Source organism: Arvicanthis niloticus, chromosome 3 (assembly GCF_011762505.2).
Source record: "Arvicanthis niloticus isolate mArvNil1 chromosome 3, mArvNil1.pat.X, whole genome shotgun sequence".
Taxonomy (NCBI): Eukaryota; Metazoa; Chordata; class Mammalia; order Rodentia; family Muridae; genus Arvicanthis; species Arvicanthis niloticus.
Window position 1 is genome coordinate 80,383,602 of NC_047660.1, and position 27,572 is coordinate 80,411,173.

General features: G+C 40.4%; 1 protein-coding gene across 1 annotated transcript in view; it reads left to right on the forward strand.

Moving 5' to 3' along the window:
• Erc2 (ELKS/RAB6-interacting/CAST family member 2) overlaps positions 1-27,572 on the forward strand; it is an 827,882-nt gene that overhangs the window by 278,681 nt on the left and 521,629 nt on the right. Inside the window, 1 exon segment of the mRNA XM_076931310.1 lies at positions 7,417-7,584. Within this exon segment, the coding sequence (XP_076787425.1) occupies positions 7,417-7,584 (168 nt within the window).

Here is a 27,572-nt window from a genome sequence, read left to right on the forward strand (position 1 = left end):
CTAGGTCGGTCAGTGGGTTACACCTCTGATTGAACAATTCCAAACTTATAAAGCCTATGATTAACATTTAAAAAATGTATAAATGCAAAAAGAAAAAGGGGACATGGGATATGGGTTTCCTAAGGGGGGTGGGGGGGAATGGGGATAAGGGATGCCATCTGAAGTGTAAATAAAATACCTAATAAAAAATGTTGTACAAAAAAATAAAAAAAAAAAAAACAAAACAACAACAACAAAAAGAAATGCTCAACATCCTTAGTCATCAGGGAAATGCAAATCAAAACAACACTGAGATACCACCTCACACCAGTCAGAATGGCTAAGATCAAAAACTCAGGTGATAGTAGATGCTGGCGAGGATGTGAAGAAAGAGGAACACTCCTGCATTGTTGGTGGGGTTGCAAGCTGGTACAACCACTTTGGAAGTCAGTCTGGCGGTTCAAAAAAAAAAAAAAAAATCATGTGTCTGTAATACTTAATCTTCCTAGACAGAATAAAGGGATGTGGAGATTGCTGGTAATTTTTGTTTGTTTGTTTGTTTTTTTCTTTTTAAAAATGGCATGAACAAACCACACAGGGCTGAAGAGACATGGAAGGTTTGGAGAGATGTCTCTGTGAACAAGAGTGCTGTGTGAGCACCCATACCTGAGTTAGGATTCTCCCATCTATGTAAAAGGCACATGTTTGTGTATGTACCACAGTACTGTGGAGTGGAAACATGAGGCCCACTGGGTCTTGCTGGCTGCCAGCTTATTGCTAGGTTCAGTGAGAGACCCTGTAAAGGAGGAAGGCAGAGTGTTAGAGGACATCTACTCTCTCTCTCCCTCTCCCTCTCCCTCTCCCTCTCCCTCTTCCCTCTTCCCTCTTCCCTCTTCCCTCTTCCCTCTTCCCTCTTCCCTCTTCCCTCTTCCCTCTTCCCTCTTCCCTCTTCCCTCTTCCCTCTTCCCTCTTCCCTCTTCCCTCTTCCCTCTTCCCTCTTCCCTCTTCCCTCTTCCCTCTTCCCTCTTCCCTCTTCCCTCTTCCCTCTTCCCTCTTCCCTCTTCCCTCTTCCCTCTTCCCTCTTCCCTCTTCCCTCTTCCCTCTTCCCTCTTCCCTCTTCCCTCTTCCCTCTTCCCTCTTCCCTCTTCCCTCTTCCCTCTTCCCTCTTCCCTCTTCCCTCTTCCCTCTTCCCTCTTCCCTCTTCCCTCTTCCCTCTTCCCTCTTCCCTCTTCCCTCTTCCCTCTTCCCTCTTCCCTCTTCCCTCTTCCCTCTTCCCTCTTCCCTCTCTCTCTCTCTCTCTCTTTCACGCACACCCCACCCAAGTCAACACTACTACACAAAGATACATTGAAAATGAAAAAGGACAAGGCAGCCAAATCCTAGCCATAAAAAAAGCTGCTCTAGACTTTAAGGCAAGAAAATAATTTTTAAAGTGAAAATGATGGACAGAAGTACAAGAAGCAGTTGATTATTTTATCATATAGTGGTTAGTTTTAACACATCCCCTAAGCAATAAACAGATGAAGCAGACTTTTAAAAGTGAAACATATTAAAAGTGTATGTTTAACTTTATGAGTGATTTAATACTGGCACACTATTGGACAATGCATATAGCAGTTGCTAAATATTTTTTTTACTTCTCTTTTTAGTATAGTATGTTGATTGACTCTTTTGGATTTTTGACAATTATTTATTTATTCCCCCTAACTCTGCCCAGATTCAGATCCACCATCCTCACAACTTTGCATCAGTTTCATTTGTTTGTTTTAAAATCATTGACCCCAGTTTGTTCTGCTCAGATACTCGTGGGTGGGTGTGGGCCCATGGTTTGGAGCCTGGCCAACCTACTGGAAGCCATATTTTAAAAGAAAAATGGACTCCTCCTCCCCTAAAAACCATCAAATGTCAATAGGTCCTCAGATAGAGGTGAGGATCATTGTTCCTCTCTTTGTCCCATGCTAAAATATTCACTGTCATGATCTTGCACAGATCTTGGGTAAATAACTACAGCTGCTTTGGGCTCATGGGTGCAATGATCTTGCTGTTTGCAGAATACAGTTTCACTTAGGGTCTCCCTGATCTCTGGCTTTTGCAGTCTTCTCATATACCTTCCTCAGATGGTCCCGGTGGTAGTTTGGATAGAAAAGGCCTCATAGACTGGTGTATTTAAATTCTTGGCCCATAGGAAGGAGCACTATTAGGAGCTGTTGCCTGGTTGGAATAGATATGGCTTTGTTTGAGGAACTATGTCACTGTGGAGGCGGGTTTTGAGGATATATGTGCTTAAGATATGCTTAGTGAGACAGACAGCCCTCTTCTTCTGCCTGCAGATCATGATATAGAACTCTCACCTTCTTCTCTAAGACCATGTATGTCTGCCTTCATGCTGCCATGGTTTCTGCTATGATGATGATGGACTAAGCCTCTGAAACTGTTAGCCAGGCCCAATTAAATGTTTTTCTTTCTAAGAGTTGTCTTGGTCATGGCGTCTCTTTACAGTGATGAAACCTTAACTAAGACAGTCCCTGAGCCTTTGTGGGAAAGGAGTGTGATGTAGTTTTCCCATTTGTGTCTGAGAACTCTGCAGTTACATTTTCCTTGTACTTTGACCAGCTGTGAGCATCAGTGTTAACCTTCATCCACTGCACAAAGGAAATTTCTGATAGGATTTGAGAGCTGTACTAATCTGTGAGTATAGAAATGAGAATAATGGGTAGTTTGATACTATTGGCAAAATATTAGTACTGGTTTTACCCCTGGGTCTTTGAGCTTCTCAACCATGGGTTTTTGGCAATAATTATAGTACCGGGCATGTATTTTCTGCTGTGGAATGGGTCTCAAATCCAACCAGAGAAGCAGTTGATTACCCCCATAACATTTATTCTGGTGTTCTTTCTACCCATGGGCATATCTTGGCATACTGGTTATTATTATAGCCTATGGAATTCACAGCTAGGTTGGACTGCTGCTGACTTTTCCCCCTAAGCAGCTTACATAGATCCTTGTGGTACTAGGAAAGCTACCCAACAGGGAGGAAGCTTTCTGGTTAGTACCAACTTGATTTCTCCATGTCCTGTGTCCACAGTATGGAGTCTTCAGCACTATGATGAATGACAAAGAGCAAATGTAATGGCCCGCACTATTTTGGTGGTTTCTAGTGCACTCCTGACAGTGTACTAGTGGAGTTTTCATTGGGTGACCTATGGCTTTGGGGAACAACATTATCTCCTCCCACTCGTGTAGGTTAATCCAATTACACACACACACACACACACACACACACACACACACACACACACACCTGTATACATGTGAAAATATATTGAGAAAAGACTTGTAAGCTATTCATTAATTAAAGGGAAATAATAGGGATTAAAATAGGACTGAATAATGTCTGTACTGCAAATTGAATTAGTGACATCAAGCTAAAGTGTTACAGAAAAAAATAATAGTTTTAAGTCTTATATAAGAAATAATGGGTGCTGGGGTATCTGGTCAGTGGGTAAGAGCCCTCACTATGCAAGCATGAGCACCTGAGTTTGGAACCTCAGTATTCATGTAAGAGGCTAGGTATGGCTGTTAGCACCTGTAATCTCAGTGCTAGGGCTAAAGGGCTGGCAGAGATAGGAGAATCGCTGGGGCTTGCTGGCTAGCTGGCCTAACTAAGAGAAGAAAGAAAAAAAAAAAGCCCACAAAACTGATGAGTTCTAGGTTCAGTGAGAATCCTATTGTAGGAGAACTAGGTGGGGAGTGATAGAGAAGTAACATCCTCCACATGCATGTGTACAGGATGTGTACACTTGTACACATGCACACACTACACATAACAACCAGAGAGGAAGGGAATGGAGAAAGTGCTGAAAATTAGTGAGATAAATATCTAATTTATAAACTTAGGAAAAGCAAGTAGAATAACTCAAAAAGGTACAAGGAAGAAAGTACTGTAAAAATAAGAGCAAAAATTAGTGAAGCAAAAAACAAAAATGAACTTGTCTGGTCAGCACTTCCACAATTAGATCTCTGATTTGTTGGTTTAATTTGGCATTCTTCTGATGAGGTCAAGTGAGTAAACATGAAGGATAAATATTTGAGAAAGAAAACAAAACTATAGATACCATTGGTAGAAGATATAATTAGGGTTTATGAAAATTTCCTGCAAATAAATATGAAAATTTAGTTGCAGTGTGGAGGTCTTAGTAGGAAAAAATACCAGCTTTATATGATTTTGCTCCTGTTTTCTAATGAATGTCTAACTAAAAAAGAATTTATTTTTTTTCAGCAAAGTACTCAGAGCATATTAAAACAAGCTCCCATAGTTAAGTGTATACTAAAACCCAAGAACAACAGAACAGATGGGAACAGAACAAAGCACTCTACTCAAATACTAGATGAAAAATCCTGAAAGAATATCCACAAGCTGAATCCATTAACATTGAGAAACATTATATATCATGACTAAGTGAAGTTTTCCTAGAAATACAAGGAATGGATAATGTTGAAATTCCATTGATGTTACTCATTACAGTAACATATTAAAGGGAGAAATCTATGGGATAGAGGCAGAATGTTGGATAATATTAAGCATCTTCAATGATTTAAAGAAACTCTTGAAATTATTGTAATAAAAGTGAACTTTCTCAAACCTAAAAGTGCATCTTCAAAGGTCTAATTACTATATTTGTTAGTAAATAACATTATTTTTCTACATATGAAAAACAGATGTCAAACTAAATGATGCCATGGTAAAAAATTTCCCCTTGAGACCTAGAACAAGACAGGCCCTTCTTCCTGAGTGATCTTTTTATGTGGCTGGTGTACACTTGCACATAGTGGAGTTGTCACAGGGTTGTTAGCTTTGTACTGTGTTAGCTGGTTTCCAAGAGGGGGCAGAAGCTACCAGTTGGGATTATCATAAATTGGTTGGACTCATACCATGCTGGTTGCCTTTGAGCATGGGGACAGAGACAGCCAATTGTCATCTAGGTTAGGAAAGAAATAGAGATACTGATGCTTTGTCATATTCAGAATCAGAATCATTGTTCAGTGCAAGTTCAGGTATGGGAAAACAGATCCAACTTCTGGTTTGGAAGAGTGACATTTGTGAAGTATTGAGGAGAAGGGACTGGTGCAAGTCATCTCTGAAGGTCATCTCCCATGACTCCTATCAGAACAAAAATGTAGTGAGTTGGTAACTGAGAAAACTGTGGGATGGTGGCATATTGACAAGCTGCTTGTGTTCATGCAAATCAATATAACTGCTTCAAAAATATTTTGGTCTTATCTAGTAAAATTAGATTAAGATGTTGGGGTGGTCTGAATAAGAATGGCTCCATAGGCCCATAAATTTGAATACATGGTCATTGGCAAATGGCAGGACTTGAGAAGGATTAGGAGATGTGGCTTTGTTGGAAAAAGTGTGTCATTGGAGGTGGATTTGAAGTTTCAAAAGCTCAAGCCAGGCCCCAAGTCACTGTCTTTCTGCTGCCTACATATCTGGATGCAGAACTCTTAGATCATTATCCAGCACCATGTTTGCCTGTGTGCTGACATGCTCCCAGTAATGATGATAATGCACTAAACTTCTGAAAATATAAGGAAGCCTCAATTCATTACTTTTTTTTGTAAGAGTTGCCTTGGTCATGGTATCTCTTCACAGAAGTAGAACAGTGGCTAAGACAGAAGTTGGTATCAGGAGTGGAGCATTGTAACAGGCCTGAATATGCTGTTTGTTGAAGGAATAGGGAAGACTTTTGGGCTTTGCACTAAAAAAGCGGTTGGAACCTTTAAGTAGGGGATAGTAGACCACCTTACAGGCACAGGAGCATGGAAGACAGTAATTTGAACTGTGGGAGCCCACCTTAAGAAGTTTTAGAGGGAAAGAATATTAGTAAGTGGCCAAGAGACTGTTTTGTGATATTTTGGGAGAAGAATAGGCTTGCTTTCTGCCTCTGTCCAAAAACATCTGCCTAATAGTAAATTGAAGAGTTTGGATTAATGGTATTGGCAGAGGAGAATTCAAGACAGCCTGGTATTAACTCTGTAGCATGGTTATTAGTGGTTACTCTCTTGTAGATCTGTAATGAAAATATGAAAGCTGAGCAAGGAAAAAATGCAAAATGTACAGTTTGAGAAGAAAAGGAGCATCAGAAGGTGGAATGGAGCTAAGTACAGTACTCAGTGAGATACAAAGTTTAAAGTAGGCTCTGATGCTCAGTTGAATAAAGGGAGTGGTGACTTCAGCACAAGACCCCACCCAGTTAAGCTTCCAACTTGTGAAAAAGATTTAAAGAGAAGCTTAAGTAGTGAAGGAAACCATCAACAACAGAAAGTAGATGCAGATGTAATCGAATGTGGGGGTCAATGTTCCAGACCCAGCAAGCAGCCAAACTTGGCAGCTTTAGCCACATGATTCTGTCTTTAGAGTGAAGGAAAATAGACAATAATAAAACTGTGAAACCATAAGCACTTGCTTACAGAATGCTTTCTATAAGAGTTGTTGTAGTCATGATGTCTCTTCATATCAGTAGAACAGTGATGAAGTTGCATCACCACGTGGTTTACACCTGGATGGAAACACAAGATGGTTTTATGATCAGATTTTATATATTTTCAGAGTATCACTGTTGTAAAGATTAAAAACCTAGAACAAACACCAGGCCAGTGGCAGAGCTGATAAATAAATTAGGTGAACTCTTACAGTAGAATACTCTTCTTCAGTAAAATATGATTAAGTTCTTTGTACATGGCTTTACAAGGGCATGGTTTAATCTCTTAGACATAAACACTTAAGGCATATGCAACACAAAGTTTTAAAATATGAACAAACTAATAATATATTCTGTACGGGTACAAAAGTTAATGATAGAACTAAAAAAAACAATCTCAAAATTCAGTGACAGTTCCAAGAGGGCTAAAGGGAGAGGTATGTGGAATGAACTGATTGATTCTAATTATCATTTTTATTCTTGGTGACTTGAGTGATGAGTGTTTCACTTTTTCTTATAACTCATATATATTTTTATGTCCTTTTGTCTTATGTATGCTTACACTATTTTTCTCTTAACGATTGTCTTCAAGTGATACTCTTGAGTCACTGTCCACACTGTGAACTTGTTTCTCTGATTAATTAACTGTTGGCCTACTCTCCAATGGTCTTCCTGTTGACAGTAGATTTGGGGGTTTCAGAAAAAAGTAGGTTTTGGCAGGAAGCTTTCACAGTATTGCAGACCTAAGGTCTCAGGGAGGTGGAAAGGCATTTGCCTACTTGCTTGTTCCTGTAGGGCCTCTTCCAGACCAGGACCATCTCTTTAAGCAGATACATGGCATTTCCTGCTGGATTTTCTAATTGCTGGCCATTAAAAACAGAGAAAGAAGTAGTTTTCAAGTGTAAAGTGTTAGAATTTTCTCAGATTTTGTGATTGTCTTCTTGTTTTACAGATTGATCAGCTGAAACAGGAACTTTCCAAGAAGGAGTCAGAACTTCTTGCCTTACAAACAAAGCTTGAAACCCTTAGCAATCAAAACTCAGATTGCAAGCAACACATTGAAGTGCTGAAAGAGTCGCTTACTGCCAAAGAACAGAGGGCTGCCATCCTTCAGACTGAGGTAAGGCATTGGCTTGGGCTCTGGAGAGCAGGGACACTTGGACATATACAGTGTTCTTCCCGAGAGGTATCCTGAGAAGAACCCATTTCCAGAACTGTTGGGGCCAGATGTGTTTTTGGGATTCACAGAAGTTTGGGTTTCGAAGTGAGACCTGCTGCAAATGTCATAGTTTTGTGACTCTCTACTGAGGTTGCAGCAATACCTGAAACATGGAATCTCTCTTCAGGGAAGACAGTTTCATATTGAGGTGGGATAAATAAAGATGAAGACTGGATTCATTGTCTCCTGTTGATTTGTGTCATGTTGTATACCCAAGGAGTTCATTTCAATTTAGAATTTTTCAATTATATTTTCTATTGTTTAGAGCATTTTATTTTATTTTTTTTAAGACAGGGTTTCTCCGTATAACAGCCCTACATGTCCTGGAACTCAGTTTGTAGACCAGGAGGGCCTCTAGCTCACCTAGATCTACCTGCATCTGCCTCCACAGTACTGGGATTAAAGCTGTGAGACACCACACCTGGCTTCAGAGTGGTTTTGTTGTTGTTGTTTTGTTTGATTTGAGAATCATAAGAAATTAGATCTGGAATTAATTTATTTGATTAAAATCACAATATGATTAGACTAGCTGATGCTTTACTTGACAGCCATTATATAGGTGATTTCTTATCAATTTTCTCAATGAAGAAAGTTAGTATTGTGTGTTTCTTAAAGGAAATACTGCTTTGTTATTTCTGATTCATATTTAGAGGGACAATAAAAACAATCCCATACTCCATACATGTTATTATTATTCTCTTTTCTTGCTTCTTCTGGTTGGATCACACATTTCTGTTTTATAAGAAATACAAAACACACAGTAGTTGTGTAAATAAAAGAGCCATTAAAAGCAATGGGCAATATAGCAAAGAAGGTGGTGCGCCAGGCTGACTTGTGTGTTGTACCTTGTGGGTTACTTTGAGAGAAGGCAACATAATTGGTATGTATGTTCTCAGGGACTCTTTGCACCCTGTGTTTGTATTTATAGACTTGAAGATGTATAAGGACATAAACATTTGACTTAGGGGTGAGCTGGGTTTGTTGAGTAGATCTATGCCCTCAGTGAATGTTGTGTGGGCATTTTCTTTTTTAACACATGGATTTATGGCATAAATTGAAATTTTTCTTACATCTCATTTGAAGGGGCAGCAGTACAGAGAACTCAGCGGTTCAGTAGCGAGCCATTAGCCTCACAAGGCTATTTGAATTTACTTAGTTTAGAAAAAAAATTAAATATAGTGCTTTAATCACTTTAGTGATGTTCTACACATTTAGTAGTGTCATGCTGGTAATACCTGCTAACATTTTCTAGACCAGGGATTTACTTGGGATCCAAGTCTGGTCCTTTGTTGATTTTATAAAATATCGCAACAACCCATCACATATATTCATCTACATGCTTTCTTGCTATAATGGCAGAGCTGTGTACTTGTTACAGAGCTTGTGTGGGCTGCAGAGCTGAAAGTATTTGTTGTTTCATCTTTCATGAAAAAAAAAATAAGATTGCTGGTCCTCTCAGTGTGATGAGCAGGCATTGCAGTGTCCAATCAGGTCTCCTTCTTGATTCCTACTCAGGCACTGGCCAGGTAGTTTACTGAGTCCTATCCAAAAGAATGTTTGCTTAACAACGCACTTTTTTATATCTGTATTTTTGTCTTAAAGTTACTGTAATTATGTTACTATGAGTTGGGTGGGAGACAATATGATGAGCAATGCAGTCTGCTTGCCCAAACAGGTATCCTGGTTCCCTGACAGTTCCTCTCCAGAAGGAAGAGTTAGGAGAGCCAGCTTAGAAGGCCTCTTCTTTCACCATTTTACACCGATGCCTATGGTAGTCTGCCTACCCATCCTTCTACTTTACTTCTTCCACATGAACACAGTTTAAATTAGACCCATACATATTTCATGAAAAAGACTGAGATGACATTATGTGGACAGCTCCTGTCCCATGTTCAATAATTAAATGGCCCAATAGGGAGATGGTGCTTTGAAGTAGAAATGAAGTCACTCTCTGAGGACAATGAGATGGTATTTCAGCACTCCTGCTTTGAAGTTGAGAGTGAGACATTAATAAGTTTATTGGCTGAAACAGCCAAGGGAGTTTCTTTTGCCTTTTTTCTTCTATTAAGATGGCTGTGCATAGAAATAGAGGAACAAATTGCCTGATGACGTTCATCTCTTGAAGAAAGCAATTTAGTTGAAATTAGCTCTAATCGTTGGATCATGAGGGAAGGATTCTGGTAGCATGGTAGAATATATTAAAGTGCTAGGGGCAGGAATTGAAGGATTCTCAGGGGTCAAAACACTATACCACAAGAAGACCTACAGAGTTAACTAACCTGGGCCTGGGGTTGGGGGGTAGCTCACAGACTAAACCACCAACCAAAGAGCATGCATGGGCTAGACCTAGGCCTCCTACACAATGGTAGCAGATGTGCAGCTTGGTCCCTGACAATTGGAATTGGGGCTATCTCTGACTCTGTTACCTGCCTTTGGAACCTCTTCCTGTAGCTGAGGTGCCTTGTCTGACCTCAGTGGGAGAGGATGCTCTTAGTCCTGCTGTGACTTGATGTGCCACGGCGAGTTAGTACACATTGGGGGGGGGTTCCTTCCTTTTCTCTTGGGAGAAGGGGAAGGGGTAATGAAGGAAGTAGTTTATGAGGGTGGGATTGGGAGGAGAGGAGAGAATGGGGCTGTGATCAGGATGTAAAGTGATTAAATAAATTAATTAATGAAAAAATAGAAAGGTAACTAAGAAAGGGGAAAAAAAGTGCTTATCTCCTCTTTACTTCAACAGGAAAACCAGTCTTCTTATTTCATATGTGGTTGCTTAGTGGGAAGATAGTTGCTAAATGAGATATGTTGCATCTCATTATGCCCTTCATTGAAAGATGTGAGTTAAAATATACATAAGGGATGTGGAACTTGTTCTCAGAAGCAGTGACATTAGACAGTTGCTTGCAGTTTGATTTCTGACTCATTCCAAAAGGCTCTTGCCAGAACAGAAGAGAATGGGAAGAGTCTCACTGGCTTCCCTGGAACATATCTGCTGCCAGCTGGCTTTAGCCATAGATCTGTGCTACCATATAAATGATAGCTGTCACCGCTGATTCCTCGAGAACACAGCATAAATGACAGCTGAACTGGCATAATAGTTCCTCTCTGTAAGGGAGGTTCTGCAACCAGGACCTTTGTGTTTGGGAGGTGGTAGGATGAAGGGTGGGGTGAGAGGTGGGAGGCAAGTTGTCTGGGTTTGTGGCTATGTGGCTTGGCTCTTTGGTTGGCTTGTTTTAACTTATACAAATACCCAGGCGCTTTTTGACATGTGTGCAATAAATCAGTGGAATAATAATTATACACGTACAGAGATACACCGCATGGCTCTTAACATAACATTTTACTTTTTAAAATAGCTTCAAAGGACCCCACAGCCACGTTTCTTATTTTGCTATTTCCTTTAATGTTTCCTACACACCATCTTACTCCATCCGGCAGGTCACATCCTGTGCAGCAGTTGGGGTACTAGTGAATTGGCTTGCATTCTTTGTTGCTTTTGGGTAATTATCAATATGAACAGAAATAGGAAGGATAAAGTTCTACCATTTATTTCAGTTGGATTTAAAATGTCTTTAAAAAATAAAGGAACAAACACAGTGTTTAGAAGTCAGAGGTATGTGGTTATGCATGAATCTCCCTGTTGAACATGTGTGTGTGTGAGGGAAGGTATGAACACAGAATTCAGCCAAGTGCTTTCCTTGCTTGTAGTAAAGTGTCCTAACTGCAGGATGAGTTTCCTGTATTGCTGTTGCTATTCATTGTTAGGATACTTGAACAAGTTAAATTTTTTCTCACCTATTTTATTTTAGCTTTGTAGGTTTGTTTTCAAACTGTAGGCTGTGTGTATAGAGAGCCCAGCCTTTCACAGTTTAATCCAGGTACCTTCTTATGTCTTCAATCGAAACAGAGAAATAAAGTTACTACCTATTGGTTCTTTTGTGAGTACTACCAATGGGTTCTTTTCTCGAACAAAGACTTTTGCTTCTGCTGTTTTGAAGAGCAACCTTCTTTCTGCCTCAGCACGATTGCCAAAACACTGGTCATGGTAATTCTTACGCATACTTTCTAGACAGTGTGTTATAGTCTACACAATGTTGAAGTTTTGTTTGTTTGTTTTATACTAAGGTATACTGCAGATAGATCAGGGAGGTGATCTACAGGTCTAAGAACTTGTTAGCTAACAAGGATTATAGGGTTTCATGCTATGACAGGCAGGGAGCAGCATGTGTTGGGTAGGGTTGTGAGTTCCATAGCAAAGATTCATAGCTTTTCTTTTGAAAATGTCATGATATAGATTATATGTAATTAATTACAGATTCTTATACAGTCTCTAGACATTCTTTCCGGAAAAATTTCTCTTGTGGTACCTTGCAGATAATTCCACACATTCAAGAACTGTTCAGTCTTTAAGATACACAAGTTTGGTGCAAGATAGCATTGTCTTTTATTGTTTCACGTTTGTCATAATATATATTTTATTTTATGTGGGATTACCAGGGATGGACTTCTGCTTCCCGCCTCATCTCCTGCCCTGGATGCTGGGAAGGGACTCTCTACTTACCTCATTTGAGGCTTCAAGAGGTGTCTTTCTTCAGATAGACTTTTGCTGATTGTCCTGCATATTCAGTGCAGTGTTGCACACAGGTGCTTTTTAAGCAATTAGTAGCACACACTCAAGTCAACTTTGCCAGCTGCTGTGTTACCCTTTGGCATTGTGGGTATGATGGTGTTCTACTTTCAAGCCTGGCAAGGAATGTCTTTAGAATTAATACATTAAGGGACTTGGTGAAAAAAAAAAAAGCATACAAAGAAAGTCCTCCTGTCATTTATATTTTTTCCAGTCCTGTCCCCTTATTAGCTTCATGGTTTTCAATGTTTTTATTCAGTGGGGAAAAAGCACCATTTGAAACTTTTATTGATAACATTTTTAACTACAAGAAAAAGACATAAACCTACAGAGCAGTAACTATCACGGTGGCCACAGTTGGGAGGTCTGCAAAATGCTTTATTGCCAATAGGAAAAAAATGCTGGGAACCACAGTCATTACAGGGGTCACCACCTCTGTTACGTGCATCCCGTTCCCGTTTTGAGAGCAGGAATGACGACAGGACCAAGTTCCATACTTTCCTTCCCCTAACCTCCACAGGCTTTGTTTTGATTTTCTCTTTATTAATGATGTGAAAAGTTTGGGGTCAAATAAAAATGAGCCAAGGTCGGGCTTTGCGAGGCTCAGAGTGGTGAATGTGTCCCTGTATCTAGCCAGGGAAGGGCCTGGCCAAAGGGGCTGACCCGGCTACTTTGTAGGTTTTGGCTATCCCAATGAATTAGGCAGGCAGCCTTTTGCTTCCTTGTGGGACAACAGGAATGACCTGTGGTAAAAGAATCAAAATGGAATGCGAGGATCCTCCTGAGCTTTGCTGAAAACGTTCTGTGGCCATTGCATGGCCGTTCAGGGATTGTTAAAAGTTGCCGTGGATAACTACCGACATCGTTCTCTTCCGTAGGTCAAGAGTCTAGTACAGTTGTTGTTCTGAGTTCTCAGAAAACGCCTTATTTAACACCTTGTTAGGATGAAATTGCTTCTGACTTTATAAACACAGGTGTTCAGCTTGAATCCTAATGAACTGTGAAATAGGTAGATGTCTAAAAGGAAATTCTATAAATTGTGAACAGGGCTCTGTCAGCACACTAAATGGATTAGGAAAATTCATTGTCTGCCCTGTAACTGAACACCAGTGTGATGCGTGCCCCTGAATTAGTCCTGAAAAGCCAATAAACCAGAGGAAGAAAGCCGAGCCTAGGAGATGTTGATTGTGGGGGTTCCCTACCACAAATGAATCTGGTACTGGGCGGCTTGGAAATCAGAATGGCTATTCAGAGAAAGGCCAAGAAGGAATACATATGAGCAGACAACACAGAATTTATGGAGCAAAACCACAAACACCTTATTTTCCATTGTACTAAAACAGTGCTATTTTACACTACTCTTTTTTGTATGTAATTCTGCTTTCAATTTTATATTGTTACTACAACTCAAATCTCATTATAAGTGTTCCAACAAAAATCCCTTTTTAATCAAAAACTTTCCAAGCTTAGCCATTGTAGGCATTTTTTTTTTTTTTTTTTTTTTTTTTTTTTTTTTTTTTTTAGCAACCTATTTTTCTACTGGAACAAAAGAATTTGGTCCCTCCTTGTTGCACTCGTGGGGATGTTATTTGACCCAGGTGGCCAAACATGTAATTAAGATAACTAAATCATTTTAATTTCTGCATTAAGTCCTTTCATCATCTGGGGCCATTGTTTTGGGGTAGAGAGATAGGGAGAGTCCTTTTATTTTCTCTTGAAGAAAATAAAAGGATTGTTAGTGCTTTTGCTACAAGTTGTGACTAGAAGTGACAGTACCAATTAACAAGTCACCTATGGTAACTAACATCCATGTCCACTGGTGAGCTCTGTGTGCTGATAAACTGTCTGTTGGAAGGAGCGTATATTTCTGCCTGTGGCTCACTGCCCTACCATTTAGAGAAGGTAACAGCATCGAGAGGGGGCTCTAGCAGACCCTTCAAGCTGACCTGCTTTCCTCTAAAAAATGTTATTGAAAACAGGATGTATTAAGTATTTTCATCCACTTTCACCCTTTTATGAGCCCTGCATTTGGAAAGCAGTTTAGAAAGTAACTGTGCTCTCTGACACAGGCTCTGTGTCTACTTCCTGTCTCCCTTGAAAAATACTCCAAATGCTACAATTAGGATTTTTTGCTGTGTATTTTTACACCCACCCCAAAATGCCCATTTAAATGGCATAGCAGGGCCTCTGCAAGAAGATGCTGCTCCATTTAAATGTACTTTTTTCCCCTTTAAGTTAAATGCATATATTTATTTTATACAGACATCTTATTTTATCTTATTTTGTAAGGCAATATGATCAAGGCAGTAAGTTGTTTGAATTTAACCCTGGGAAATCAGTTTTATTTAATGAAATATATTGAAATCTACAAAAGTTTTGGCATTTAACTTAAAATTTAAAATTTTACTTATTATTATTAGTATGTATGCGTATGTGAGTGGGAGAGAGAACATGCATGAGCCATGCTGTTCACTGTGGAGGTCAGAGGTCAACTCTCAGTTAGTTCTTTTTCTGTGAGATCCTGGGATTTGACTCATGTCATCAGGCTTGTTTGGCAAGCCTTACCTGATTCTTTGAGATGTAGGTGATTTCTCAAGACTTTCTAACCAGCATTTTCCTCATAACATTACTTGGTACTTATTTATTTGAAACTGAAAAGACTATAATTTGGAGTCATAGCATCTTCCCAAGTGTGAAAGGATATGCTGAGGGTGACTTCTTGTTGGGAACCAGCCATACCAACTGTCAGAAAATCTCTCCATAGCAATGGCGTCCATGAATGAATGCTTTCGCAGTCATTCAGAGAGCATTTCAAGAAGGGAAGTAGGGTGAGGTTGACCCAGATATCTCTGAGGGCATTGATGAGGCCACATCCGCTCTTCAACCTGGTTCCTATCCACAGCCAGGGAGGACATCAACATCAGTGGTTTTAACTATTTGGAAAACAAACTACATTTGTACTTCCTATAGTGTATAGAGCCAGAATAACCAGGAAGTCTGCTGTCGAACAGTTTCTCTTAGAAATGCTTGCACAACAGAGAAGATGAAGAAGAGGAGAAGCTAGGTGATGTGAGAGAGAAAGAGAGAGGGGGCATGGAGGCAGATGTTCACATGTCTCCACCAGTCAAAGATAGTTTTTATATCTAGGTTGGGTATTGGGTTACACTTCTGATTGAGCATTATCAAACTTATAAATCCTTTGATTAACATTTTTTAAAAAATCGTATAAAAGCAAAAAGGAAAGGGGGGGCATGGGACAGGGGTGTTCTAGGGAGGGGAAATGTGGAAAGGGGATGGCATCTTAAATGTAAATAGAATATAAAATATAAAATAAAAAAAAGATAGAAAAAAAAAAGAAATGCTTGCACAAATAAGACCTAAGAAATGCCAATATTAATGAACCTGTTAAGGTGGAGGTGGGAAAAATTTGTAGGACTCTGCACCTAGACAAAGACCCTGGGAGGAGAATTAGCCTCTCCCAAAGATGAGTTCCCTATTGGCTGTCTGATTAAGAGTGTGCAGTCTTGAAACCATATATTCACAAACAACAAAATTAGATTCATTAGGTTATACTTACATATATTTGTACATACATTTATGAAACAATAATAATCAAATAAAAAGAGACTATGGACTTGAGAGTTGGGTGAATATGGGAGGGGTTTCAGGGAGGTTAGCTAACAGGGGTTGGAGGGAGGGAAAGGAGGGGAAAGCTATGTAATTCTATTTCAATTAAAACATAAAAATACTTGATAAAGCTAATAATGCACTGTTATTCTCTTGTATCCCAGAGGGACCTAGTCTTAGGCAATGTTTTATGTTAGTGCCAGGAGAAAAGACCTGTTAACTCCTAAATATATATTACAGAAAATATCCTTAAATACCAATCTATCTTTCTCTCCTTCTGTGTATCTGTTGTGTGTGTATGTGAGTACGTGTGTACATGTTTGGAGAAGTGAAAAGTCAATGTTAAGTGTGTTCCTCAATTCTTCTCTACTTTTGAGACAAAGTTTCTCATTGAAACTTGAAGTTACTAATTTGGCTAGACTGGCCAGGCAGGCCTAGAGGTCCTTCTGTCTCCATATCTTCAGCTCCAGGATTACAGAGACATAATGTGCCCAGAGTGATTTTTTTTTTTAATATGGATGCTGATTGAACTGAAGTTCTCATAGCTTCACAGCAAACCCTTTACTGTCTGAGTCATCTTCATAGGCTTCTACAAATAATTTTATTAAAATGATGTGTAAAACTGGCAAATTTGGTGGCAAACGGTTTTTGCATGTGAAAATTATTGAACATAAAAATCAACTTAGAGAGATTTGTGGTAGATAAAGGCTTCATATTTCTAATGAATGGAACTTTGAAAATAGATAACCAAAGAGATAAGAGCCCTATAAAATAGTAGGCCCAATCTTCAGTCAGCATACAGAGAAGTGAATGTAAATGTACCCAATGTTTAATGCTTAATCTGAGATGAATGCATATTAAAACTACATTGAAAATAATTTTCACCTGACTGGCAAAAGTCCAAAAGTTTAAAATCCTTTCTGTTGGCAAGGCAAGGGGGAAAACTAAACCTCTAATAATGACGGTTTTAAAGCAGAATCGTTATTTCCTTGGGAGAATTTGGCAACAGTTACCAAATTTTCCATGTTTACCTTTGTTTTGGAATCTCAGTTCTAGAAATAGACATCAAAGGTACACTGGCAAAAATATGAAAATAACTCAACATTCATGATTCTTAGCCACAAACACTGGAAATAATCAAGATATCTACCAGGATCAGACTGATTTAATAAATCCTGGTGATCTGTAAGGTGGAATGCTATACAGCTATGCAAAACACAAGCTAGGTCTTGGTACATGATGAGGTGATCTCCAGATGATGTTGTCAAGTACAAGAAGAAGGTTGGCATGCTTGTTTATGTATAGATTCAAGTGCCATAGCCACACCTGCATAGATACAGCAAATCATAAAATCAATAAGAAATACTGGAGTTGACAGGCACACAGCCTAGATGATGAAATAAACATCATGTTATAGATAGGTCTTGGAATTGTGAGAATACTTTATATAATTACAAAGCCAAATTAAATCGTGAGATATAACCCTTAAATAGAGAGAAAATGAAGCATTCATCTTTGTGCAGTTTGAAGCCTATCCTGACCAGGGCCCATTACCTTTGCAAATGCCTTTAATGTAGACTTAGATTTTTCAAAACCTACTTTAATTATGCTTCGTTAATGCTTTAACCTCCCTTCTAGTTCAGCCCCCACCAGAGGAAGGGGAAAAAAAAGGTTAATAGGAAATGAGTGTTGTAGACCTGTTTAGAAATATTTCTTTGGAGGAATTTCAATTTTCATTGTCAGCAGTCCAGCCCAATAGCTAAACACCAAACATGAATCAGCAGTGGCAGACCAGTTCACTCGGCAAATACCAAACATGAGTCAGAGGCAGCAGCTCGGTCCAGAAGAAACCGTGAGGTTCTGCTGATCAGCACAAGTCCTGGGAAGTGGCAAGAAGCACTTCTACCAGCAGTGGAATACCACCAGAAGTTCTTTGGTGTGTTTCTCTCTACAAAGCCACAACAAGTGAAAATCAGTGAAGAAAGCAGGAGTGTTGTAAGAGAAGGCCAGTGTCAGTGAAGCCCAATGATGAGCAGCGAAGAGTTGTAAGGTGAATCCATCCAACAGCTGTCTGTTGGGCTATACTTATCCTCTTTCCGAATAGCACATGCCTCTCAAGCATCCCCTCCTGCAGAACATTACATGCCCTTTCACCAGGCAACTTCCAGAAAGACACCATGTGTCTTTTCTCAGTAAAACATCCTCTCACATGTCTGCTTCAGCAAAACATCCTCTCATAAGACAGTCTCCAGAAAAATATTACATTATGCAACTGAGTCTCCAACAAACCAGAAATTCCGACTTCACTTCTCTGTGTGTCCATCTCTAGTGGATTTACTCAAGGACAAACAGAAATGGAAAACTCCTTAAGACTCCTTTAGTAATTACACTATTCATTGTACTGTGGCTATCATTGTCTAAACGGTTGTATTTGAAAAGCTGGATCAAATGAACACTTCTCTTTTTGCCATTGAGAATTAGATTGTCAGCAGAGGACAGAGGAAGTGCACAGACTAGTCTAACCAACATTGTGGTCCATGTTGGACTGGAGCATCTCAGTTCATACATACCCCCAGGTAAACTCAGGGTAAGCTTCATCTTAAAAATAAGCATATGCATCTTTTACAAATGGTTTATAGGATGGTAGATGCTAAGTGTAAATAGCTGTGTATTAATGCATATTATACCCAAGCCTCTGAAAAGCTCTAGAAATAAGGACAGTCTAGCAGTAGTAGGTACTTCCCCTGTCACAATTCACTATTTTCTTAATTAAAGGTTTTGTAGAAGTGGATGAATCCAGGGCTAGGGCAGGAAATGCTGCCTGGAACAGCTTGCCACGCTGGCAAAGTGGGGGAGGGGTGATATCAATTACTGATGGCACTGGGAAAGAGCTGAGGCCCATGCCTGTAATCCCAGTATTCCAGGAGTAGAGGCAGGAGGATCATGAGTCCACAGCCAGCCTGGACTACATAAGGAAACTCTGTCTCACACATACAAGCTAATGAAACAGTCTTTCTGAAAAGTTTCTGGTTTCTAAAAAAGTAATAAAGTCTAAGAGGAAGCCGACAAAGAAAACCTGCTGGGCATAGCAAACAAGCTCCCTCTGTGGAGAACTCCCCATCATGGAGGTTAGGCTATTTACTTCTGAATAGCGAGAGGCAGGGAAGGGGCCCATGGAATAAAACGACACCTAGCTGTATTCATCTGCCTCCTGTCACTTGTTGTTAGATATTGGAAGTGTGGGTTCATAGCAACAATCTCTACAAAGCTTGGGGATTTGTTCAGGGTCTAGGAAGGTATGACATATTCCAAATCTCTATGAAGAGATAAATGAAGGGCTTGTGGGATGTTCAGTGGGAAAAGGCTCCTGCTACCAACACCAGTGCCTTGGGTTCAATTCCCAGAATCCACGTGGTAGAGGAACACACTGACTTCTACATGTCCTCTGACTCCCCTGTCTGTCTATCTGTTGGTCGTCTGTCTCTTTTACCAAATAAAAATGTAAAAAAATAAAAAATTGAAAGTGATCATAGATTTGTAGTGACTCTCTCATGATAATTCTGTGCTAGAATAACAGTCCTGTACATTTCCACATGAAGCCTTTCTTCTGTACACTGTATTGATCTCATTACCTCCAAGATAAAACTTATAATTCAAGCTAGGAATATTTCTATAGTTCATAGTTTTTATTTTTCCTGGCAAAGTGGTGCTTTCTACTGTGACTAACATAATTAAAGTGCTTGTCACTGGAAAAATCAGTAAGATGAAGTCACTAATGGTGTTAACACAATTGAACACATTTTGTCCAACAGAAAGTGTCATATATCATCAAAACTAAAATGATAGTATCATATCACATTTATTAAGCACTTACAGGTGCCAAGTCCATTTGTAATGTCAAACATCCATAATTCCATCCCCTGAGGTTTGTAGTACTTGATGCTGGTGGGTTTTTTCATTTTATACAACTTTATATATGTAAAGTGGCTATAGTTAGAATGGATTTAGCAGTCATCTTCAATGAATACACACACACACACACACACACACACACACACACACACATTCCTATGAGGGTCTAGGGCAAGTTATGTGTAAAAGTCTGCTTTGCTGTGTGAGCCAGTGACTTTGAGGCCACAGCAGACATCATGGTTTGGTGAGTTAGTAGCCTAGACCCAATGATAATGTAGAGAGGAGAGAAGAGAATGCTTTGCCCTCCATTTTGGAAGGGTAGTCTCCTGAACATTCATTCTGATAACTTTTGTAATAAAATCCCTTAGTGACATACTTCTCACAGTTTTGGAAGCTGAGAAGTTCAATGTCAAAGTGCCAGTAGATCTAGTATTTAGTGAGAACCTACTTTATGGTCCTAGGAAGTGTCATTTTCCATGATGTTTTTACATGCTGGAAGGGTCTTACCAGCTCTGTGGGTCTTTTTAATAAAGATCTAATCCAGCTCATGAATTACTCCCCTGTATCATCGCCATGCAAGGTAGCATCCACAAAAGTAAGTCACAACTGAACCAACATTCAGACCACAGTGGGCGATTATCAGAATGTGTTGAAGAACTGGAGATGGGATTGGGAAGAGGCTTAAGGCTAAGTTCTCAGGTATTTGGCTAGAATAAATGTGTGGTCAAGTTATGTCTCTCCTTAAAATAACAGAGAACTTTTGCATGGGTTAAGTGAGATTAGATGCATTTCTGTGATGGATAAATTAATCAGATAATCAGATATACTCTGTGTTTTCTTGGAGTACCTGGATTTATGAGAAACAAAAGCCCATATGTCGGTAGGGAAGTTGAGATGTGCCAAAGAAGAGCATCTTAGCATAAGCCATGAGGCAGCAGAGAATTAGAGGAAGCAGACACTCTAAAGCAGCACATCAATAGCAGCCATGGAAGCTGTGGGGAGGAAATGGCAGGGTCTAAATCACCTGATGCTCCTAAGAATCAGAGGGGTTCTGTGTTAGTGTGCAGTTGCCCACTGTGTTGTGAGCTTCCCTGTCCCATTGTCTCTTTTTACTTGGTAAAACTGTAATGTGTCTTTATTCACTATAAATTAAATGAGCCCAACAAGACAGGCAGGCTTCATTCTTTATATTGAAGGGCACATCTTTATGCTAATAATAGATTTTATTTACTTTGAATTATAAAATCATGAAAATATATTTGCATTGTCAAAAATAGGTTTTTAAAGAACAAAATACTTCAAACAAACATTGGAGTAGATCCCCCCCCACCCCAACTCTTTCTTTTTTTCTTTTTTAAGGTCTCTTTCTGTAGCCCTGGCTGACCTGGAACTCGCTATGTAGACCAGGCTGGCCTCAAACTCGTATCTGCCTGCTTCTGAGTGCTGGGATTAAAGATATGCACCACCATGTTCAGTTTTTCAAGTCGTTTTCAAAGGGTTAAAAGTGTGTGTGTGTGTGTGTGTGTGTGTGAGAGAGAGAGAGAGAGAGAGAGAGAGAGAGGGAGACAGAGAGACAGAGAGAGAATGAGAGACCTTGTGCACCTTTGTAAGTCAGAAAACAACTTTCAGGAGTCAGTTCTTTCCTTACATCATGAGGATTTCAGGGCTTAAACTCAGGTCATTAGGCTTGGTGGTAAGTATCTTTAACCACTGAGCTCGCTCCCCACACCCTTAATTCTTCTTAAAGACATGGAAGGATACAATCCTTCCCCAGGGTCTTTATTGGAAATGTTTCCTCACAGACTTGTTACAAACTATATGTTTGTGCCAGGACTCATGATTACATTGTAGAGATCCTTTCAGTATACTGAGAACTTACTGTGTATGAGCACAATGACTTCCCCTTCTCTGGACTGGGTCTTCCAGGGATCTCTGGTCAGCACACATGGAGCTGTCACATAGCTGCCCCATCCAAATAGAAAGCCACACACAGTGCTGTGGTGAACCATTCACTCGTAGATGGACACAGTTTATTTTCAGTGTTCCTTATATTCTAGAGTGAAGGGCTGTGTTACTGTGTGAACTTTTGTCCATTTTGACAAAGCCAAAATAATCTTAGAGAGGCCCATTGGCACTGGTGGCTGTGCAAGGATATGTGTTGGCACTGGAGTGAGGCTGAGAAGTGTGTGGGTCTGTGGAGCTGGTGCAGATCACAGTCAGCATGTGTGGTGCGAGCTTCTATGTTTTATGTTGCTTTAGGGAGAAATTACAAGTCCTTGGCAGGGGAGCTCAAACATTGCTGTTTCCTTCAGATAGTCTTCAAATTACCACCCCCTTTAACAACTAGTTTTAGAAAAAAATTTGTATATATGCCTATCTATGTATATATACTTGAATACATGTATCAGCTTTTCTAAAGCAGTCTTCTAAAGATATGTTTAGTGAGTAGTTCTGAGTTAGTTTAATTTATACATGTGAAGGATAAACACTATCTTCAAAGTTTAGCCTCAAGAGGAAATAATATGCTTAAGGAGGAAAGCGTTAACAGCACTAAATGGTTATGTTTTGGTATCTTCAACTTAAAAGTTAAAATTTTTGTACTTTCACAAATTAATAAAAATTTCAATAACTTGAGAGTGGAGAGATGGCTTAGTAGGTAAGAGTTCTTGCTGCCTAAGCAGGAGGACCTACGTTTAGATCCAAGTCCTGATGTCAGAGACAAGTGTGGCTTCAGCAAGATGGCTCTGTGGGTAGCAGCACTCAGCACCAAGCTTGGTGCCTTCAGTTCCGTCTCTGGGCCCCATATGGTGGATGGATAGAACCAACTCCAACAAGTTTTTCTCTGATCTTCGTACATACACCTTGACCTAACCCTGAGACTTAAATGCAGTTGTGTCTAATTTAAATCCCTGACTTTCTGGCTTAACTGCTCTCTTATGCACAGTTATGGAACTGCTTTTTGTTTGGTTTTGCCTTTGGGTTTGACAGAACTAACCAGGAGCTAAAGCAGCCTTTCTGTAACCTATGATGTACAGTACCGTGACTAATTCAGTTCTTACAGGGCCTGGCAAGTGGCTTTTCTGACCTGCTTGCTCTCCATGATTTCTTGAACTGTGGATGGTCTAAATCAAATAAGCAGTAAGGCTTTTGCACCGGGATAACATTTCTTAAAGGTTCAATGTCTGTTGTGTCCTCTGACACTAGGTCAGAACATTCTAACAGAAATTACGTTCACTAGCGCCATGAGTGTCCCAAACTCTCTGCCTGTTCTTATTTCTTTGTGTGTTCACACAATGATGCCTGCAGTGACAAAACTCTTCTCTTCATGGTGTTTACTGTGGTCCAATGCCAATGCTCCAATCACTCTATCTCTTTCCCCCATTTTTTTCATTCTCTTCTTTGATACCTTTTCTAAGAAAACTAACCATTTTCTCCTGGTCATCCTTCTCAGCTTATAGCTCTTGCCTTCTAAATTGCCTCTGTTGTTTCTTCTCATAACCCAGGGCCTTCTGTATCGACATTACATGGTCCAGCCATAATTCATAAATCAGGGGACTCAAGTCAGCTGGAACAGTGAGAACTTGGGGGCAGAGACCCCACCCCTTTCCCCAACACCCAGTGAATAGTTCTTACTTTCAGGAGCTAGAGGCCCAGTATTGGTAGATCCTCTGACTTTTAAGAGTAGCAGGAAGTCTAGACTTGTGGGGTTTGTTTTCATTGACTCCTTCACACATCCATTCATCCATTCTACGGCTTCTAAAAAAATACTGGCAAACAACTAGATTATTTTATAATACTGTGCCTATAAAACAAAACACATCTGTTCAATATTACTCGGACTTTTAGCAAACCAACAAAACCTTTTCTGATTTTGCAGGTGATTGTTCAGCTCAGCTCTCTCCATACTGCTCTACCTTGATTATTTCTTTGGTGTGTCTGTGTTTCCAATGAAGGTTGTCCCTAGGTTCCCGGGAGGCAATTGGATATTCTGTTTCACAGTAAGGTTCAGATATCAGTAGGCCTGAGTGGAAGTGTAGCTCTCACAGAGTGAGTTTGTTATGTAGGTTATACATTGCAAACCACCTGTAAAATGTGTCTTGCCTGAATTGCTTAATTACTGAATAACTATTTTTTCCAACTGTCTATCCTGTCTGAACAACGGTGTAGGTATTGGAGATACCGACATGAATAACGGGTAAAGGGTTTACATGGTGTCCCTGATGATTACTGTTTACTGGAAGAGAAAGGTAGTAGTCAGGTATTATTAATGAAACGGCTCCATTAAATTGCCTGCATGGTTAAAGGTGGGTCTAGGGAGAGAGTTGTCTGATTTAAGATCTGAAGGTAAAGTTGCAGTAAACTATGTAAAAGGGGTTCAGAGCCACATTTCCAGCCTCTGGTTTGCTGCTGTGTGCCTCCTCTGTAAGACACTGAACACATGGCTATGACGAGCTCAATAATGACCTAAGTTCAGTGAACCTCACCTGATCTGGGCTTAATGCATGGATTTTCTCATGGGGAAACAGCAAAGCATCATTCCCTCTCCTCCAGTCGTCCTGTGGAATGGAAGTATCTACATTTATAGGCACAGCTCATATTAGTATTAGGAACAGACACCACCATTCGCTGTGCTTTAACTCCTTGGCTATCATGGTGTTCATATTTGGATGACAAGGAAGCTGACGTAGGTAGGGTATGGGCCTGATGCTCTGAATTGGTAGAGCCAAAATTCTAACTCCACAGCCTCAAATGTACCCCCTGTCACTGGGCTGGCATGTGTCCCACAGATAATTAGGGAAGAACAGTTAAAAGGATTGCTCTAGCTGCTTGTATAGCCCACCTTGCCTATTGTCTGAGTCTGGGGTATCTACTTTATTGTATTCTGCACAGAAATGCCTTTCCACTGCCTTGTATATGCCAACCTCTGTATATGCCCAACCTTGTGCTTTGGAGAAGCTTCTCAAGTCACAATGCCCCCTTCTCCCCCAGCCTGGGTGAGCACTTGGTATGCTGAACTGTCAGTACAGTGTGAACAAGAGTGAGTCTCTACAGACAGGAGTTCACTGTGGCTTTCTATGTACATCCAGTGAAGTGTAACTAATATTTTGTTTTCTCTCCTCCTCTTCAGAGGACATGTTATGCTGTATTGTAGCATTGTCCCCAGGGACTTGACCAGACCAGGACAGTGAAAGAATGAAGGAAAGACAAACACACATAGGTACATAAACAGAAAAACTGACATTGGGGAGACTTGGCTTTCTGATGGAGAAGCTCCAGCATCCTGGAAGCCAATATGTTTATTAGACACAATCATACAGCGGTGTGTGGTCATTGCATACAGCTGAATCAAGGAGGCATGGCTTATGGTGTACAGCTGAGCCAAGGAGACAGGGTTAGCTAATCACTGTAGGAGTGATACCTGTAAGAGAACAGTCTTCAGGTTTTAGAGGATCAAGGGGAAAAAGGTATGGTGAATGTTTTCTGCATTCCCTGTCAACATATTCCCCAAGGAAGTCATTGCCGCCTCTATGAGCTTCACCCATGTATAGCTTTGTTACTCTTATGGGACTGAGACATTAGAGTTCTTGGCATGGCTGTGCCCATGCCAATAGCACATTTGTTTCACTTAGGGTTTCACTTATTTGTTTCACTTCACATAGGGTTTTCTGTGCTCTTAACAACCCTGCCTGGACTTTCATTGCCTGCCATTTTTTTTTCATAGTGACTCTTCCAGGGCATCATCTTATCAGCCTGACCTACCAGTGCTAGGATGCTTGCTGTGGGAGGAGGAAGTAGGTGCGAGACATTGGAGCCAGCGTGGACTCTGAGGCTATACTTGCCACTCATGCAGCTCCTATCCGTAGAGAAAAGACATTAAAATATCCATTTTCCCTGTTGTCTTAGCAGATACTCATCAGAAATAGGACCAAATATTTTTTTCTCAAGGGTTATCTCAAGTTTGTGTTACCACAGGGAATGTAGGTGTGTCTTATTTCCAGATAAATAACAGCAAACAGTGGAGAAACTGTGACAGTTTAAATTATTCAGACATAAACAGAATTATTGGTTCTGTTTAATAGATGTTAAACAACCCTATTTAATGTGACCACTGGGTCAAACACAGCACTGCAGCTGCCACTGGATCTGGACGGTGTGCATCCCAAGAGGAGTAGCACCCTCTATTCAGAGATCGATGTTGTGCAGGAGGAACCAGGTTCAGACCCAGACTATGTCACTTGACATAAAATCTTGGGTAATCTTCTTAACCTTCTGGAAGGTCTGTCTTCTAAAACAGGGATGAAAGGAATACTTGCCTTGAGGAGCCAGTGATACCATGAGGGTACAATACTCAGCACAAAGCCTGCCATGTACCTAACTTTCAATAAGTGCCTTACTACTCATTGATGCTATTTAGAGATTAAACTGGTTCCTAAGAGGGCACAAAACAACAGAAGGAAACAGGAACGTGGCATGATGGAGGAGGGAAGAAGCCAAGAACTCACCAATCCAAGCTGGGTGGCATGTGGGAACACTCTGCTACTGAGATAAACTGGGATTCAAAGATAACTGAGTCCCGCTGGTGAGTGAAATGGCTAGGGGAAGGGATAGCATTCCAAGCCAGGGACAGGTGAGCAAGAATATGGGCATCTTCATATGGGCATCAGTACTTCCCCAAAGAACCATGTGTGTCTTGTCACGAGGGGGGCAACATGAGGACGTACTGAGGTCAGACAGGGGCAGAGGAAGCTGGAAAAAAAACAGAGAGAACTTCTGCTCTGAATTTTCAGGGAAGAAACATTTGAGTCAGGGTAAGCAGGCTTAGGAGTGCAATGAATAGTTCGAGTGTTTCCAAGAGTGCCTAGGGAAAGCAGAGGAACTGGCTCTGGTTGCTTGGTACCTGGTCTCAGAAAAGGGAAATGGTGATCCACAATTTATGTGCCTAATGGAGAAGGGGAGGGTGAGAGCAAGGGGTGGAGCCCTGATGTACTGAGTGTTGAAGAACACATTCTAGAGCACATGGCTGCAAGGATGCAGTTGTAGGAATGAATGTGCCTCTCCAGATGCCATCGATCTGAGTCCCTGAAGGGAGTGGGCCTAAGGTGGGTGGTGTGTAAATGTAAGGCTCACTAATTATCTTCTCTAGGAGTGGGATAGGTTCTCTGCGATCAACCAGGCTCCAGATGGCAGAACATGCAAAATATTGAAACATAAAGAGCCCAAGTAATATTTCTATGTTCTTGGTAACACAAGGGAATTGTGTTCTCCAGGAATTTAGATGCTGCTATGTTCATGACTGAGTCAGTCATACATGCCCAGTGGAACTCATACAAAATGCTTTAAAGGGGCAGCGCAGAAAGCTTTCAGTCTGGTGGACACCTTCAGATAATGGGTGTTCCTTGCCCTCTTCTAGTGCCTCACTATATGCATTTCTTTTATCTGTTTATTCTTAAATGGTATTTTTTTTTTTAGCACAAACTTCTAACCACATGTAAAATGTCTCCCTGAGTTCTGTGAGCAGTTCTAGGAAATTTCTGAGGAAGAGGATGGGTTACAGGCATCCAAAACTGGTAATAAAATTGGACAGATGGAAGTGTGGCTAATGTCAAGACCCACTGTCTGGAAATGGCACTGCCTGAAATAGCAGACTGTAGTCAGGGAAAATTGGAGGATTGCATGGTATAGAAATCTGTGTGTGTATGTTCATGCATGTGCCTGAGTGCTCACG